General features: G+C 46.1%; 1 protein-coding gene across 4 annotated transcripts in view; it reads left to right on the top strand.

The window, feature by feature from the left end:
- Positions 1 to 16,973, top strand: part of EWSR1 (EWS RNA binding protein 1) — a 58,591-nt gene that overhangs the window by 13,196 nt on the left and 28,422 nt on the right. For all 4 annotated transcript variants that reach the window (XM_073671849.1, XM_073671835.1, XM_073671825.1 and 1 more), the window contains exons 5-7: positions 4,778 to 4,964; positions 6,464 to 6,631; positions 9,737 to 10,023. In XM_073671849.1, the coding sequence (XP_073527950.1) occupies positions 4,778 to 4,964; positions 6,464 to 6,631; positions 9,737 to 10,023 (642 nt within the window). The remainder of the gene's footprint in view (positions 1 to 4,777; positions 4,965 to 6,463; positions 6,632 to 9,736; positions 10,024 to 16,973) is intronic.

Raw genomic sequence — 16,973 nt, 5'->3', positions numbered from 1 at the left:
TACAAATACTAATGTAACATACTGACCATATACTGAATGTGTGAATGTGGCCTTATAGAAATTAAGATCCTAGTGAAAATCTTTCATTGACCATAACCAAACTGTTGTTTTTTTTTTTTTTGTTTTTTTTTTGCCGAACAAAGCTACGTTTATTAGCATTAGTTGCTTATATGCAAATATCCAAGCTGTATATGATGCTGAGGGATTTTGTGTGGTCGTTTTGGATGCTGCTATGGCAACAACCCTTGAAGCGTTTGGATTTTGTCAGACTATAATTCTATATTGTGCCCCATTATAGAGAGTAAAGGGTGTTCCCTTTTACCAATATTTAAAGTGCACCTGTCAGCAGGATTGCACTCAGTAAACCACCTACACTGTCAGGTGTGCGCCATTGCACTGATTAAAATGATACCTTGATTGATAAAATCCGTCCAGAGGTTCTTGTGTAATCTTTTTACTTTCAGTTTGGAGATTGAGATGCTCGTGCTTTGGGGCGTGCTCTATCTGATGCTCTGCTTTACATATTCATCCTTATGCTCTTATGACAATGTCGCTCACTGACCTGCCTGCTATTTTACCTAGCCTGGAACTACTAGATGCATTATGTAAAATAGGAGGCAAGTCAGTGAACGATCAGACTGGCTCTGGCCAGTAGTATGTACAACTCATACATACCCTCCAGTCCCGGCTCAGAAACCAGCAAATCCTCGCAGCGCACAGTGTGCTTGCTGGGGTGATTCTTAATAGTATGTGCACACATTCCAGAGCTGCTGTGGGTTTGATGCTGCGTGCTTATGCAGCGTCAAACCCACAGTGGCCAGATGTTACAGCATAGTGGATGGGATTTGTAGAAATCTCCGATCACTTTCGGAAACTGACATGCGGCACGTCTTTCCAGACCGCAGCATGTCAATTTCTCTTGCGGGTCCGCATGTGGGCTCTCCCCATAGACTAACATCTGAGGAAAGTCCACATGTGAAAAAAAAAATAAATGGCGCCACTCATTTGCATAATAAGCAAAAGCCGCCGCCGGCTATTATGCAGCGTCGGGCCGCAGGCTGGTATGCATCGTGGCCACATAACCTAAGTCTGCAGTCACACTGACTACAGACTTATCAATTTGGACCGAACAACCCCTTTTAAAGGTAATCTGTCAATAGATTCATGTTGCCTGAGACACCATCCAGCATAAATCTGCCTGGCTGTGGCGGTTCATACTTTTAAAAGCAGGCTGGGGGACTATAGGGAGAGAACTCGCTTGTTTCTTGCTGCTCTTTTCAAGTTGATTGTGAGGTCTCTTGTGTGCACATGTTGCTTTGTACCTGAGAGACCTGTCTGTCAGCTGGGGCAGGAAAGGACTGCAGCGTTTGAGTGAAACATACCTGGCTGCAGTCCGGGCTCTGATTTATGCAGCCTGTTGTACTTACAGTATGAACCAAATGACTGGTTCCCTTTTAAGATATGTTTTTAAATTTCTGATCAGTGGAGGTGGGACCCCTCCAATTCTAATAATTCTTTCCCTCTGCACAGGTTTGCATTAGTTTGTGTGTTTAACTTTAGATCTGTAGTATTTGATGGTTGACCACATGGACTTTGTAATTGGGTGGTCTTTTCTATGCCTGGAAGGTTCCAAACATGAAAGTTGAGCAGCTGTGCAAATCTATTGTTTAACAACTCTAGTTGCTGAGCTGGCCTGTAGTTTCCTGCATGCCTTTTGTGCCTGGACTGGAGGGGCCAGCACAGGTTGGTATGTTGCATGTATGAATTCTAGTTTCTTAAGGTCATAATAATTTTTAACCTTTCCCATAATTTTGGCCGACTTCATTTACCATGATCACAAATGCTTAATTTTTTTTTTTTTTTAATTGCTCTGTTAAATTTAATCAGTCATTTTTAAACTGGAATATTTTGACCCTGTTGTCCTGGAACTCATTCCTAATTCTATTGTTTGGCTCCTTGGACATTTATTTAATCTAATTTCTCAATGTTAATTCATTTTAAAAAGCTTTGCATACAGGCTTAATTTTGTAGAACTTGTACTGATGACTTGTTCAGAGCACAGATTTCATAGTTTTTAAGGTTGAAGGTAGACAGACAAGTCCATAGAGTTCAACCTAATAGCCTTGCATAGTGATCCAGAAGAACCCCTTCATGACCAATGACGTGCCGCTGATCTCCCAACGGTGGCTTGCGTGTTTAAAATCCAGCGCCAATTCGCGGCCGTGCTGCAGCAGTCGCTGATTGGTCGCGGCTGGCGGACGCGACCAATCAGTGTCGTATTAGTGAGGACCTGGGAGCTGCGCTGCCTGTGCGGGTACTTCCTCTACGAGCAGCTGGGAGATGACCGGCTGCTCACAGCAGAAGCATCCCAACCGGCGGCGCTGCTCCCCGGTCCTCCGGTCACACTTGCCGTCGGGAGATCAGCGGTCCTAGCCGCTGATCTCCCGACGGTAGTGCATGGAGGTCAGCGGCGCCGCCGGTCGGGGTCCCTCTGCTTCTAGCAGCCGGGAGATGACCGAGCTAGCGCCGGTCATCTCCCGGCTACATCGCCGCTGACCTCCGTGCGGCAGATGAGGCGCTAACGGCCGCCATCTTTTTTCTTAAATCCTGCGATCTGATCAGCTGTCATGTGCCCCTAACAGCTGCGGCTGTTAACATGTTAAATGCCGCTGTCAAACTCACATCGGTATTTAATATGGCTGCCCCTTAAGCTCTTCATAAGACCCTGGTCTGCAGGAAACCACTGTGGTTGTCATAGCCGATCTGCTATGAGCGCTGCCCAGCGGTCGGCGTTTATAGCAGATGAGCATTTTTGTTCATAGCCCTGCTATGTGTAATGCAAGTGATCAGATGATGAAGCAAATAAGGGTAAGTGCACACATGTTGTGTTTTCTGCACCAAAATCTGCATGAAATCTGCTGATAACTTTTATCTGGCAGGAGATTAGCTGTGTCAAAAAACGCAGGTTTTGCAGCGTTTTTTTCACTGCCCTTTTGTCTCTATTTAGTAATGCACATAAAGTTCTGTGGGGAAAAAAAAGACTCCCATTCTATTTTGCCATCAAAAACGCTGAAAATACGCAGAAAAATACACAGGTGCGTATTTGTAGCATTTTTTCATCACCCCCCCCCCCCCCCCCATTACTTCCTATGGGTGAAAAAACGCTGAAAGAAGTGATGCTGAAAATACGCAGCAAACAAAAAGCAACATGTGTGAACAGTGAATTCTGGTTTCTCATAGACTTTGCTGGTACTGCCAGACGCATCTGAAAATTTACATAACAATCTGCAGCAAAACACAAGTGTGTGCACATACCCTAAGAAGTAGAAAAATGTTTTTTTAAATATTACAAAAAAAAAAGACAAAACACATGTTCATCCATTCCCTTAACTTCTCTTCTGTGCTGTCAAGTTCAGCTATGTCTTTCTTATACACCGGAGACCGCAATTTTACACAGTATTCTAAATGTGGCCGCACTAGTGACTTTTTTTTAAAGCGGTAAAACTATGTTCTTATCATGAGCATCTATGCCTCTTTTAATGCATACCATGATTTTTTGGCCTTGGCGGCAGCTGCCTGGCCTGGTCACTAAAGTTTAATTTGCTGTCCACCCATATGCCTAAGTTTTTTTTCAGTCACACTTTTACCCAGTGTTTTACCATTTAGTACATAAAATGATGTATAACTTCCTCAGCCAAAGTACATGAGATTACCTTTATCTACATTAAATTTAATTTACCATTTCTCAGCTAAGCATCCAGCTTAAATAAATCCCTCTTAATATTAAATTATCCTCCTGTCTGTTACCTTGCAGAGTTTAGTATCTGCAAATATATTGAAATGCTTCTTTGTATGCCCTCTACCAAATTATTAATAAATGTTAAATAGAGGGCCCGATACTAGCCCTGTGGTACCCCACTGCTAACTGTAACCCAATCTTATTGTTCCATTAATAACACTGAGCCAGTTATTAACCCAATGACCTATTTTCCCTTGGTCACATTGTAATCTTTTTTTCTTTACCAATCTTTTATGATACAGCATTGTATTACACACATTTTGAAGAGTCCATATAGAGGACATCCACGACCTTACCCTGTTCCACTTTTCGCTCTTCATAGAAACTGATCAGATTAGTTTGACAGGACCCATCCCTTATGAAAACAACCCATAGATCTTTATTGGGTCAGGTGTTTTTTGTTATCAGTATTGTAATATGGTCTTCACATTTTATGTTAATCAAATGTTTAATGGATTAAAATTGCATTTTCAAACTTCAAGTTTTGCAGTTTTACTATGTAAAACTGTGAAAACCGTACTAAAAGGGTTGTCCCTTTTCAGAAAATCCATGTCCAATGCTGAGTCCCCTCGACTGCGTCCTGCTGTCTTATATTTGCTTCCATGCTGACAGTATGCAAGCAAATCACTGAGCTTGGTGGCTCTTGAGGCGTACCGTCTCCTTGGGCCGAGCCGCTGATCTCAGTGACTGGCTACTGCGTTGTCTGTGACTGTGCAGCAGCCAAAATTAAACACTTGCAACACACGGACTCATGACTGGACCTGCAGGGATGAGTAAAGCATGTGTTTTTAAAAACACTGGTATTTTCTGAAAGGGGAAAACCCCCTTTTAAAGACTGTCGATCTTGCCAGTTAATCTAAAATATAGCTTTGCAACTAGTCCCACTGTGGCCACTAAAAAGCTTTCATTTTATGCAGATAGAAGAAATTTCCACAGGAGGCATGTTTATAATGTATTGTTTCTACCATCTGTCCCTAGGTTATACTGCTCCAGCTGCACCTCAGGCTTATGCTCAGCCAGTACAGGGCTATGGAACAACAGCTTATGACAGCAGCACTGCAACCACTTCAACTACTCAAGCTGCATATGCAGCTCCATCCGCTTACACTTCCCAGCCTACATACCCTTCCTATGGGCAGCAACCTGCTACCACAGCTCCAGCACGGTAAGAGAGCAGGGCTAAGGCTTGTTTATTTTCACAGAAAAGAGATATTATGTTTATGGCAGTATTGTTGAAATGTGTGACAACCACTCTTATTGTCTCAAAATGTATAATTCCTTTCATATCTTCCCGCAGTAGCAAGTTTTCACCTTCCTGACCAGGCAAAACTTTTCAAATCTGTCATTATGTGGGGATAACTCTGGATTGTATCTGCATATCCCATTTTATTTTTTTTTTTATTTTTTTTCTTCATGACACCTGTACTTTTGTTAGTGGTATATTTTAAGTGGGGATGGGGGCACAGATTTCACTGAACTTCTTCTTTTTTTCTTGGGCTGCAGTGCTGCCTGGTGGGGGTGGGAGAGAGTCAGGCTCTGGAAATAAGACCCTTCTGCTACCAGTAATGTGGAAATTTCCAATGCCAGATGTCTGACCTGAGTGGGGGCTTGTTTTTGGTGGATTGAGTTGGTTCTTTGGGGTTTCAGTGTAAAATATCTGAAAAACGTGATTTAAAAACTATTCACTTTTAGACTGACTGCGTCACTTTAGACTCCATTTGGCCTTTCACATTGGTGTACCATCTTTTTGGTACACTAATTTGGACGAAGTTTGGCCCTCTGTTCCTCCAGATTTATTTATAGTTGCACAAAAGGGTTGTCCAATGCACTTTGGGGCATGCCTAAAAAGATTGGACAGCAACGTGATACAAGCCATAGTGTCTAAAGTGAATCAGTCTGCCTCATGATTGTGACTGAATCTTGTTTTCCATGTATTTTAGACAGAAACCGTCAGAAATCCCAATGTAAGGCTGTGTGCCCACGATGCGTTTTTTAAGTGTTTCCGCAGCGTCAAACGCATTGACATTTTCATTGGTACTATTTTGGGGTACAGAGTGCTTGATCGCATGCTATCTTTATTTTTTGCTGGCAAAATAGGCAAAAAATACTAGATAAAAATGCACATACCACTGTTCACAGTGCAATGTGAGAAGACCACTTTATTCTTCGGGTCTGGTCCGTACGACTACAATGATCACAAATTTTATATAGAAGGGCAAGAAGAATAGAGCACCTCCCTCTAACAACCTTCTAAATGATGCCGTTGTTGACTATGGCACTTATAGGGTTATATAGTCAGGGTCTTGTAGTCACCAACCTGTTACTACAGGAGCTCAGCTGTCAAGCCTGGCTCCTGTGGTGATCATGCTGGGCACAGCTTTTATGGCCACAAGATTATTTGAAAGTATCAGTACAATCATTTGCCTGAGCCAGTTAGAAAATGGTCCTTTCTCGGGAAGGGGTCAATGATTAAATATTTCTGACATTTCCTGGGTCCTGTGACACTTTTTTATGTGGAAGCCATTGCAGCAAACACAAACTAATATACATATAATTTGCATACTGTACTGGTAACTAATCTTCGTATGTGTCAAAATGTCAGCGATTGTTCCAAGCTTTTGCTATATACTATAGTGGAGGCCATAATTTTTTTTCCCCTACTAGGCCTCAAGATGGAAGCAAACCAGCAGACACTAGTCAGCCTCCTCAAAGTACAGTCTCCTATGCTCAGACCAGCATGGGCTACAGTCAGAGCAGCTATAGTTATCCCCAAGTCCCATCGAGCTACCCTATGCAGCAAGTGACTGCTCCTCCATCTTACCCACCTACAAGGTATTGTTGTTTTTTTGTGTTTTAATTATTCTTGTTAATATCATGATAGCCTCATTTCTCCTGATGACTCCTTGTAGGCGAAACATGTTGGGGGAGCTGTGAGCTTCCACTTTTAAATGGCAAGTGTGGAGGTTGTGATGTTAGGAAAATATAGAATGTCACAGGCTGCAGCTGTGACAGCGCACAATTAATGTACCATGTTTTTCGGATTATAAGACGCACACTTTTTTTTCCCAAAAAAATTTGGGAGGAAAATTGGGCTGCTTTTTATAATTCGAGGCTAGCTTTTTGGGGGGTTGCGGTGGAGCGGCGTCACAGGAGGCAAGGTCACTGCTTCAGGAGGCCGGCAATAAGGAGTGGGGTGATGCAGGCCCTGGGCTGTAAGGAGGGGGTGTCCTGGCGGTGTGAGGCTGCAAGCCCTGGGCTCTCATAAGATGTAAGCAGAGTACCTTGCCCATTGATTTCCCTATGGTGGGCTTCGGGAAAATGTCCGCCTCTAGTGGTGCATGTGCAGATTAAGATCTTGGGAGATGTGATATGATCAGGCCATGTTCCTGCACGGTGAGACACAGCTATTACACAGTAGTACACAGCAGAGGCACATTTATAAGATTATCTCAGCACAGGAACATTGTTTAACCCTTCCAATTGTGCAACTTATTTTTATTCCAAGATCTATTAATTAAAATGTACTTTGTTCACGGAACAACCCCTTTAATTGTCATTTACAGATAGATCATTAGTTTAAAGTAAAAAATCCTGATGACAGGTTTTTTATTAACAGTTTGTTCTAGAACATTGTAGTGAAACTATTACAACATTTTGCACGATTAAAGGGAACCTGCCATGTGAAAAATTGGGTTAATGGCGTTCTGAACCTGCCCGGTAACAGGGGCAGCACTGGCACGGTTTCAGTCACCGCTCTGTGTAGCCGCACACCGAGCACTGACGGACAGCCGGCCCTAATAATGAGCGAGCTGTCAGTCCATGCCCAGGGCGTGATTACAGCTACTGCTCTCTATACACAGAGCAGTGACTGAAACCTGAACGTTACTAGGAGGAATAAGGTTAATTTCCTCTTGGCAGCGGGGATTTTAGTGCCAGTGCAGGTCAGGTTCAGAATGCTATTAACCTGCAAAGTAGCCCCATATCTGCAGGTTTTGTTTTTTTTTTTTTTCATGTGACAGGTTTTGTTTAATTGAGCAAAAAGTTTAAAACTCTTGTAGTTTTTGCACCAACTTTGCAAACGTTTTGAAAAGTAGCTAGAGCTTAGCTGGATGAGGTGTGGCCTATTGCAGCTCGATTAATTCATTATCATTTACTCCAAAGAGCGGTGTACATTTCTACCTCTGGTGCACAGTATCTAATAACATTCTTATACGGGCTCATGTTCCAGCTGACTCCGCATCAAGAATGGCATACTAAATGCCAGTCTTTATGAATTGTGCCGCTTAGTCTCACTTGGTAAAATGGTGTCTCCCCTTAAGTTAACACCTTCATTTCATATGACTTGCATGTACGTCATATGTCGTGTCCCTGTGCTTGGTGCGGGTTCTCAAGCCAAACCCCCATTTTTCCCTGCAACTGATGGCTGATTTCTTAAGTCCATTCTAACAAAAGATAAAATTTAATTTGATCGGCATAACAAGAAAAAAAATCAAAGCTCCAAAATTATATTTTTTTGGCTGCAGCAACATTGTAATAACATGCAATAAGAGGTGATAAAAACATCAGTTCAAGGTGCAAAAATAAGCTCACATAGCATCATATCCCAAAAAATTAAAAAAGCTATACATGTTTGGTATCTGCATACTCATACTGACCTGTAAAATCAAATTGCCACTTCAGTTTTACCATTATAGTTAAAATAATAATAAAAAAAAAAAAAATTGTAGAATTGTAATTTCTGCGCCCTTGTTGTTTTTCTCCTGTTTTCCAGTGCACTATGCTGTAGAGTGAATAGTGTCATTCAAAAGTACAATTTGTCTCGCAAAAAACGAGCCCTCACATGGCTACATTGATAAAGCTATGGCTCTTAAAAAAGGGGGAGGAAAAAACAACAAAAAAATCGCCATGTTACGAAGGGGTTAACACTTTCTGACAAGACACCATGCACCTTGTACGTGATCCTGCAGACTCTTCGTTCAGACTGGGCCAGTTCATGAATTCTGCTGTTTGTATGCCAAAGTGTTAAGATTTTACACTTAAAGGGGTAGTCCCATCTCAAAGATCCTATCCCAATATGTAGCGGCAGCAGCAGCGATTTGCGATGTCTCTCCTCATGCACAGGGCATTGCAGAACCTTAGGTATTCATGGTTCTGACCACTGATATACAGTAGTGGCAGTTAGCTAGTGCTAGTGGTCATAACCATGGATACCTAAGGTCCTGCAATGCCCTGTGCATAAGGAAAGGGACATAGTGAATCAGAAAAACTATACTACATTTGTAATTGGAGGTGTTTGCTAATGTTGTTGTTGTGATTTTGATTATATTTTAATTGTATTTTATATTTTAATTATTTTATTATTCCCCTTTAAACTTGCAATTTATCATCTACAGTGAGCCACTGATATGTTTACATGTTAACCTGAACCAAATATTAGCCAGGATTGTTAAATCTGCCCCATTGAGCATAACCACATGAGCGCTGCTCTATTCAAAGTACTAGAGCCTTGGGTTTGGAATCTCCTGTTGTAGTGATTGCTGGGGGGTTACCATGGTGGATATCCTTTTGGCACTTATTTATATATATAAAAAAAAAATTCTACATGTAATGGTATAGGAACGGTTTCCCTAGTGACTTAACCTGTTGCATAAAATATTCTGTTCACATGCTGCCTTGTGGCCTTCTGGAAGTGGCTGTACGACTTTACTTACGAGATGTTAAATTGTAGACATGAACTGCTTAGAAATATGTAGTCTGTATTTCCCTTTCCTGCAGCTTACAAACTTGTCAGCCGCTGTATTCTTTAGACATGGTTGAAAAAATGCAATTGAGTTAGACTTGTTTTATTTTTATTGGGCTGAAAAAACTTCTTTAGTAGCCAAGAAAAATTATTTAAACTGTTGCAGATTCTATAGTAATTCTGAATTTTGGTTTTAGCTATTCGACATCCCAGCCTTCGACCTATGACCAGAGCTCATACAGTCAACCCAGCTCCTATACTCAACAAAGTAGCTATGGACAGCAGAGCTCCTACACTCCGCAGAGTAGCTATGGCCAAGCAGGAGGCTATGGTCAACAGAGTGGCTATGGTCAGCAAAGCAGCTATCAACAGCAACAACAGCAGCAGCAGCCACCACCCACAAGCTACCCACCTCCAACATCATCCTATGGAAGTCAGCCCCCAAGTCAGTATGGCCAGCAGAGTAGTGGTTATGGACAGCAGAGTGAGTAAATTACTTAAAAAAATAAATAAATAAAAAAAAAAAAAAAAAAAAAAATTACTTCATATGGTTAGAAATGTTTATAAAGCAATAAGGTTTCAAATAACAAAATGTATTAAAAGGTTATTCTGTCATTTAATCCTGTATGATGCAGCAGGAAGTGCGTTCCAGCAAAGCCGTACATGTGGGATGCCATTATTTTTCCGCCCTGAGCTGGCAAAAGCCTCAACAGATGTCAGCAGCTGTGAATTAAAGCTGACACCGTGCTGTAACTGCTGCCATCAGTGCTGACAATGGCTGTTTAACCCTTCAGATACAGCTGTCAATAGCGAAAGCGGCATCAAAATGCTTATTTGAGGGGCGGGCAACCTCCATCTCTGCCCTGTAATCGCCCAGTAAGCAGGATCTCAACGCCTCCTGTCAGTGTGTAAGGCCACGTTCAGTATTTCGCATCTGTATTTTTCACCCACTCCTGGTTTTGGCTTACAAATACAGAAGTGGTGACGTGTTTCTATTATACTTTTCCTCCGATTGTCCCCCTCCTGGTTTTGGTAAAACTGTTTTTCAAAGCTACAGCATGTCCATTCTTTCAGTGTTTTTAACCCATTCAAATTGGTGGGGTGGGGACAAAAACATGTAAAAAATGCTTATGTCTTTATCGCTTCATTGGGGGACACAGGACCATGGGTGTATGCTGTTGTCGCTAGGAGGTTGACACTAGGCAAAAAAAGAAATAGCTCATCCTCTGCAGTATACACCCGCCTACAGGCACCAAGCTCACCAATTTAAGCTGTGTCTGTAGGAGGTAGACCTGGATCCTAACTGATCCAACCCTGTTGTGTTTTATTAATGTTTGTTCTTTATTTTTCAGATTCAGCTCTTCAGGGTTAATGGGGAACACTGCATCCCCTGTTATCCCCATTCTCAAGCGACCGAGAGAGCAGTGTGGCATTTCCCACATCGCCCACTCTCGGACCCGCTGGGCAGGACCTATCCCCTGTCACCTTCAGGTGTCTCAGGGTGATTCCCGGTGGCCAGTCCTTGCCTATTCCCCAGCCCCCTCCTCGGAGCGGCCTGGGAGGGAGACTGTGGTCACTGCGGTGACCTTCCCCCAGATTCTGGGGTCGACAGTCTCCTGCACTGTCCAGGACCGGTCAGTGCGGGAAGGAGGAAGAGCCCGGATCCCCCCTATCCACGGAGGACCTCCTGTGACCGTCCTCAGAGGGAGAGAGGAAGAAGAGTCATCGGGACCTTAAGTAAAGGTACAATTCCTCCCATCCTCAACCCCAGGTCCCTCAAAACGCACGGCTATGGCACAGAGTTGCCTGCCAGCGGGCCCCGTAAATCCTGGGATATTAATGGGGGCATCACATCCCCACCGACGCTCACTTACAGCAGCTCTTACCTGGCCACGCCCCCTCTCCCCGCATGGCGTCTCCCCCCCCCCCCCCCCCCCTTTTTCTCTTTCCTTTTTGCGGGGCCTATCTGCCTGCGCCTTCTGTCTCGGGTGGGGCGTTGCTCTTTCCGGCGGGTATATGCCAATCATGACCGAGGAGCAATGTGACGCTTCCGTCACGCCCACAGTTCTCCCGGGGACTTATCAGCGGCTGAGTTCTTAAGCCCACCCCCATTCCTTCTGCCTATCGGAGCTTCGGCTCCCCTAGGTTGTTCAGGGCAGCACGCTCTGCTCCTGCCCCGCCCCTCTACGCTGCTCTCTGTTCTGGCTCCGGCAGCATCACTCTAACTGCCTCATCACCGCAGCCCTGCTCCTGTCTCTGCAGCGCCGGACTTTCCGACGGGGGATACGGGACCGTGCACATTCCAGACCGGGTAGGCCCTGCTCTGGCACCTACACACACCGCAGGCTCCCTCTGTAGTATTCCTGGTTAGGCACATATGCCCAAACCCAGGGAGCTTCCTGTCCGTCCCGCTCACAGTCACATACTACGCCTGTGCTCTTTGCAGTACTAAGTGGCCCGCGGGTCTGACAACGGCTTTCTGCTCAACCTGCAAGCCTCCCACCATGCTGGCACCCCAAGATCCCCCCCCCCCCCCCGCCGCCCAGGACTAGGTAACGCCCCCTCCCCCGGAGTGGGCTGTTGCTATGTCCCAGTCTGTCTCTGACCTCACCAAGGTATCTCAACCCCTGGTGGCACCCCTGCCCCCTCCTCCTAAGGGCAGACTGAGGGCACGGTCTCAGAAACTGACTCACACAAGTTCATCCTCCAGCTCTCCAGACTCCAAATTGCTCCCTGCATCTCACACCTCTTCCCCAGAGGTCGCTCCGGGATCAGACACTGCATCAGATTCTGACTCTGGATCCGACACGGACCAATATTCTAGAATCCAGGACATGGTTGACAGCCTTATATCGGCCGTCAATCAGACTCTGCTTGTTAAAGAGGACGAGAGCCCTTCTCAGGACTACTCCGTTTCCTTCAAGAGAATCAAGCGCCCGGCATGCACCTTTTCTAACCATTCAGAATTTGATGGTGTCTTTCAGAAACAGTGGGAGCATCCAGAAAAGCACTTCACTGGAAAGAAACAGACATGCTATACCCCTTTAACCCTGACCTCGTCAGCAGATGGACGGAGTCCCCTTCTGTGGATCCTCCTGTCTCTATTCTCGCGGCTAAGACTGTACTGTCCCTTCCAGACGGTTCTTCCCTCAAGGACACTACGGATACAGGTTGAGGCCTTGGCTGAGTCGGCCTTCGAGGCTGCTGGCACCTCCCTTTGTCCTTCCTTCGCCTCAACTTGGGTATCAAAAGCAGTCTCCGCATGGGCCAAACAGCTTAGGTGGGGCATCATCACGGGGGCTTCCCCAGACGATCTGGCTGACCTAGCGGATCAGATCGCCCACGCAGGAAAATATCTGCTCACGGCGTCCCTTGACGCCGCTACCTGTTCAGCCTGTGTCTCTAGCAATATCATTGCTATACGTAGGATTCTTTGGCTGAAGGCTTGGAACGCCGACCCGGCCTCCAAAAAATCACTAACAAATCTCCCGTTTCAGGGCTCCAGACTGTTTGGGTCTAAGCTAGACCAGATCATCTCTGATGCCACTGGGGGTAAGAGCGCTTCCCTTCCCCAGCCGAGACCTAATCGCCCCTTTCCTAGGAAACGTTCCCTTCAGTTCCGGTCCTTTCGTCGGTCCGCTCAACCAGGACCCTCCTCTCAACAGGACCGTACCACAGCAAGACAGACGTAAACCTACCTTTAGGCCCACTCCCAACTGGCGCGCAAAAGGTTGCTCTTCCAAGCCCTCTGGATCCCGATCACGATCCAACAGATTTTCCTCAGCATGACGGGTCACTCCCACCTGGGATTTCTCCCAGGGTGGGCAGCCGTCTACTTCTGTTCAGAGACCCTTGGGTATCGGCAATAGAGGATGCCTGGGTCAAGGAGATTGTGACTTCAGGCTACAAGATCGAGTTCAACGCCATACCAGGAACACTATTTCTCAGGTCCCGCCACCTGCATCCATCTCTGCTTCCCGGTTTCCTTCAGGCCATTGCCTCCCTTCTGCGCTCAGGAGTCGTAGTTCCAGTCCCCCTTCAGGAAAGGTGTTCAGGTTTCTACTCCAATCTTCTCGTCATTCTAAAAAAGGACGGCTCACTACGTCCGATTCTAGACCTCAAACTAAACCGACAGGTACGCGTACGGCACTTCAGAATGGAGTCCCTCAGGTTGGTAATCGCCTCGATGGAGGCCGGGGAATATCTATGTTCAGTGGACATTCAGGATGCGTATCTTCATATTCCAATCTGCGCACCACATCAGAAGTTCCTTCGATTTGCCTTCCAGAACGCACATTACCAGTTCACTTCTCTCCCCTTAGGGCTTGCCTCCGCCCCGAGGGTTTTCACAAAGGTAATGGCGACGGTCATGGCCATTCTACGAGCCAGGGGGATTGTAATTATCCCCTACCTCGACGACCTAATGATCAAGGGTCCCACGTTCAGGGACTGTCTCCACAGTCTCCAGATCACCCTGAGCACGTGCTCTCTGTTAGGCTGGCTGATCAACACAGACAAATCCTCCCTGGTCCCATCTCAGTGCTTAACCTTTCTAGGGATGCAGTTCGACACGACCCATGCCCTGGTCCTTCTCCCGAGGGAAAAGCTATCTCTCAGTCGGGGGATTCACCTTCTCTCCGACCCTAGTCCACGCCGTCTTCGCCTATGCATGAGTGTCTTGGGAAAGATGGTGGCAGCTATGGAAGCAGTGCCGTTTGCCCAGTTCCATACCTGGCCTCTTCAACTTCTGTCGGCATGGGACAAGAACCCGTCGTTTCTAGATAGACGCATCAGGTTACCTCTTTATGTGAGAAGGTCATTAATAGTGGACTCGTCCTTCTTCCTTCAGACCTGGGAGGTCATTCCTACCGTTCGCTGGCAGGTGGTCACCACCGATGCCAGCCTCTTCGGTTGGGGGGCAGTCTTCCTCCACCACACCGCGCAGGGCCGTTGGAGTCCCCACGAAGTCTCCCTACCGATCAATATATTGGAGATAAGGGCAATCTACCTGGCGTTGCGTCACTGGTAGGACATTCTTGCAGGGTTCCCAGTCCGCGTACTATCGGACAATGCCACGGCGGTGGCGTGCATAAACCGGCAGGGAGGAACGCGCAGCAAGTCCGTCTTGAAAGAGGTGACGAGTCCTAGTTTGGGACGAGATCACTGTTGCGGCAATCTCTGCAGTCCACATTCCGGGGGTCGACAATTGGGCGGCTGACTTCCTCAGTCGGCAGGGCCTTGCCTCAGGAGAATGGTTTCTCCATTCTGAGGTGTTCCATCAGATTTGCTTACGATGGGGCACGCCGGACGTCTACCTCATGGCGTCTGTTAAACCACAAGGTTCCATCCTTCGTAGCCCGGTCCCGAGATCCTCTTGCGATCGCTCAAGACTCGCTAGTCATTTCATGGTCTCAGTTCCAGCTGCCCTATCTTTTTCCCCCTCTACTATTGATACCTCGGGTTGTCAAAAAGATCAAGATAGAAGGAGTACCGGTAATTTTAGTAGCCCCGGATTGGCCCAGATGCATCTTGTACGCAGATCTAGTAAACCTGCTCGTCGACTCCCCCTGGAGACGTCCGGACCTCCTCTCTCAGGGACCTATTCTTCATCAGAGTTCTCGTTCTCTGAATTTAATGGCATGGCCGTTGAGTCCGCAGTGCTGAAGAAGGCTGGTTTTGCGGACAACGTTATCCAGACCCTAATTAGTGCCAGGAAACCCGCAACCTCGCGCATATACCACAGAACCTGGAGAGCCTTTTTTCGTCAGTGCGAGAAGGATCAGCTAGCTCTCATGTCCTTTTCGCTACCGGTGATTTTGGCTTTTCTTCAGTCTGGCCTGGAAGCTGGACTCTCTCTAAGCACTCTCAAAGGCCAGGTTTCGGCCTTTTCCATTCTATTCCAACGTAACTTGGCTTTCCGTCCTCAGGTCAAGACGTTTCTACAAGGGGTGGCTCACCTGGCGCCGCCTTATCGCCCCCCGGTGGATCCATGGAACCTTAATATGGTCCTGAGCGTCCTTCAACAGCCCCCTTTTGAACCCATTCAGGACATCTCAGCCTCTCTTCTCTCCTGGAAGGTGGCTTTTCTGGTGGCTGTTGCCTCTATTAGGAGGGTTGCAGAACTCGCAGCCCTTTCTTGTTGGTCGCCTTTTCTGGTCTTCCATCAAGACAAGGTAGTGCTCAGGCCAGTGCCTTCTTTTTTTGCCAAAAGTAGTCTCCCCTTTCCACATCAATGAGGACATTGTTTTGCCTTCCTTCTGCCCAGCCAAAGTGCACCCTCGGGAGAAATCCCTGCACAAACTGGATCTGGTCAGAGCTTTACTTGTGTACCTGTCTAGAACGGCTTCCCTTCGGCGTTCGGACGCCCTGTTTGTCATCCCTGAGGGGCGTCGCAAGGGTCTTCCTGCTTCCAAGTCCACCATCGCCCGTTGGATACGTTCGACCATTTTGGAGGCATATCGCGTCTCGGACATATCTCCCCATCTAGGGGTAAGGGCTCACTCCACCTGGGCGGTGAGGGCCTCTTGGGCTGTTCGCCATCAGGCTTCAGCTTCTCAGATCTGTAAGGCCGCAACATGGTCTTCACTCCACACCTTTTCAAGGTTTTACAAAGTCCACACTTATTCATCGGCTGATGCCAGTCTTGGACGGAAGGTTCTGCAGGCAGCGGTTGTCTGCAGTCAGACCTAGTCTGTGGCTATCTCTTGTTCTCCCACCCTAGGGACTGCTTTTGGATGTCCTATGGTCCTGTGTCCCCCAATGAAGCGATAGAGAGGGATTTTTGGTACTCACCGTAAAATCTTTCTTGGAGCCTTCATTGGGGGACACGGCACCCTCCCTGATTTTGGGCATAGGTACAGTTGGCCCGGTTGGGCATCTAATTTAGTTTTCACGGTTGTGCCCCTTTGGGCATTGCATAGTTAATGGTTTAAGTTCCTCCTACTGCTTTAGCCACTAACTGGTGAGCTTGGTGCCTGTAGGCGGGTGTATACTGCTTAGGAGGAGCTATTTCTTTTCTTGCCTAGTGTCAACCTCCTAGTGACAGCATACACCCATGGTCCTGTGTCCCCCCCCAATGAAGGCTCCAAGAAAGAGATTTTACGGTGAGTACCAAAAATCCCTCTTTTACGCAACATTTTTGCTCCAGAAAAATCTGCTGCAAATGTTATACATGTGCACATCATACCACACGCACAAAAAATAAACAAATTAACAAGATTTTTTTATTCTCTTATAAAAGAAAGTTTGAAAACAATATTTTCATAACTGCATTTTTATCAAGCCCTTAAAAGTGCAGTGTCGACAACAAAAAAAAAAAACTTCCTGTAATCTAACATCGACACAGACAATCCAACTTTTTTTTTTTTTTTTAACATTTTCTTGCTTTGAGAACTTCTGTCTTGCACAGTGTACAAATTGTTGCCAAACATATCA

Source organism: Phyllobates terribilis, unplaced genomic scaffold, assembly GCF_046119375.1.
Source record: "Phyllobates terribilis strain yellow unplaced genomic scaffold, ASM4611937v1 Scaffold_1__5_contigs__length_1240528914, whole genome shotgun sequence".
Classification (NCBI taxonomy): Eukaryota; Metazoa; Chordata; class Amphibia; order Anura; family Dendrobatidae; genus Phyllobates; species Phyllobates terribilis.
This window is presented reverse-complemented; position numbering and strand designations above follow the sequence as displayed.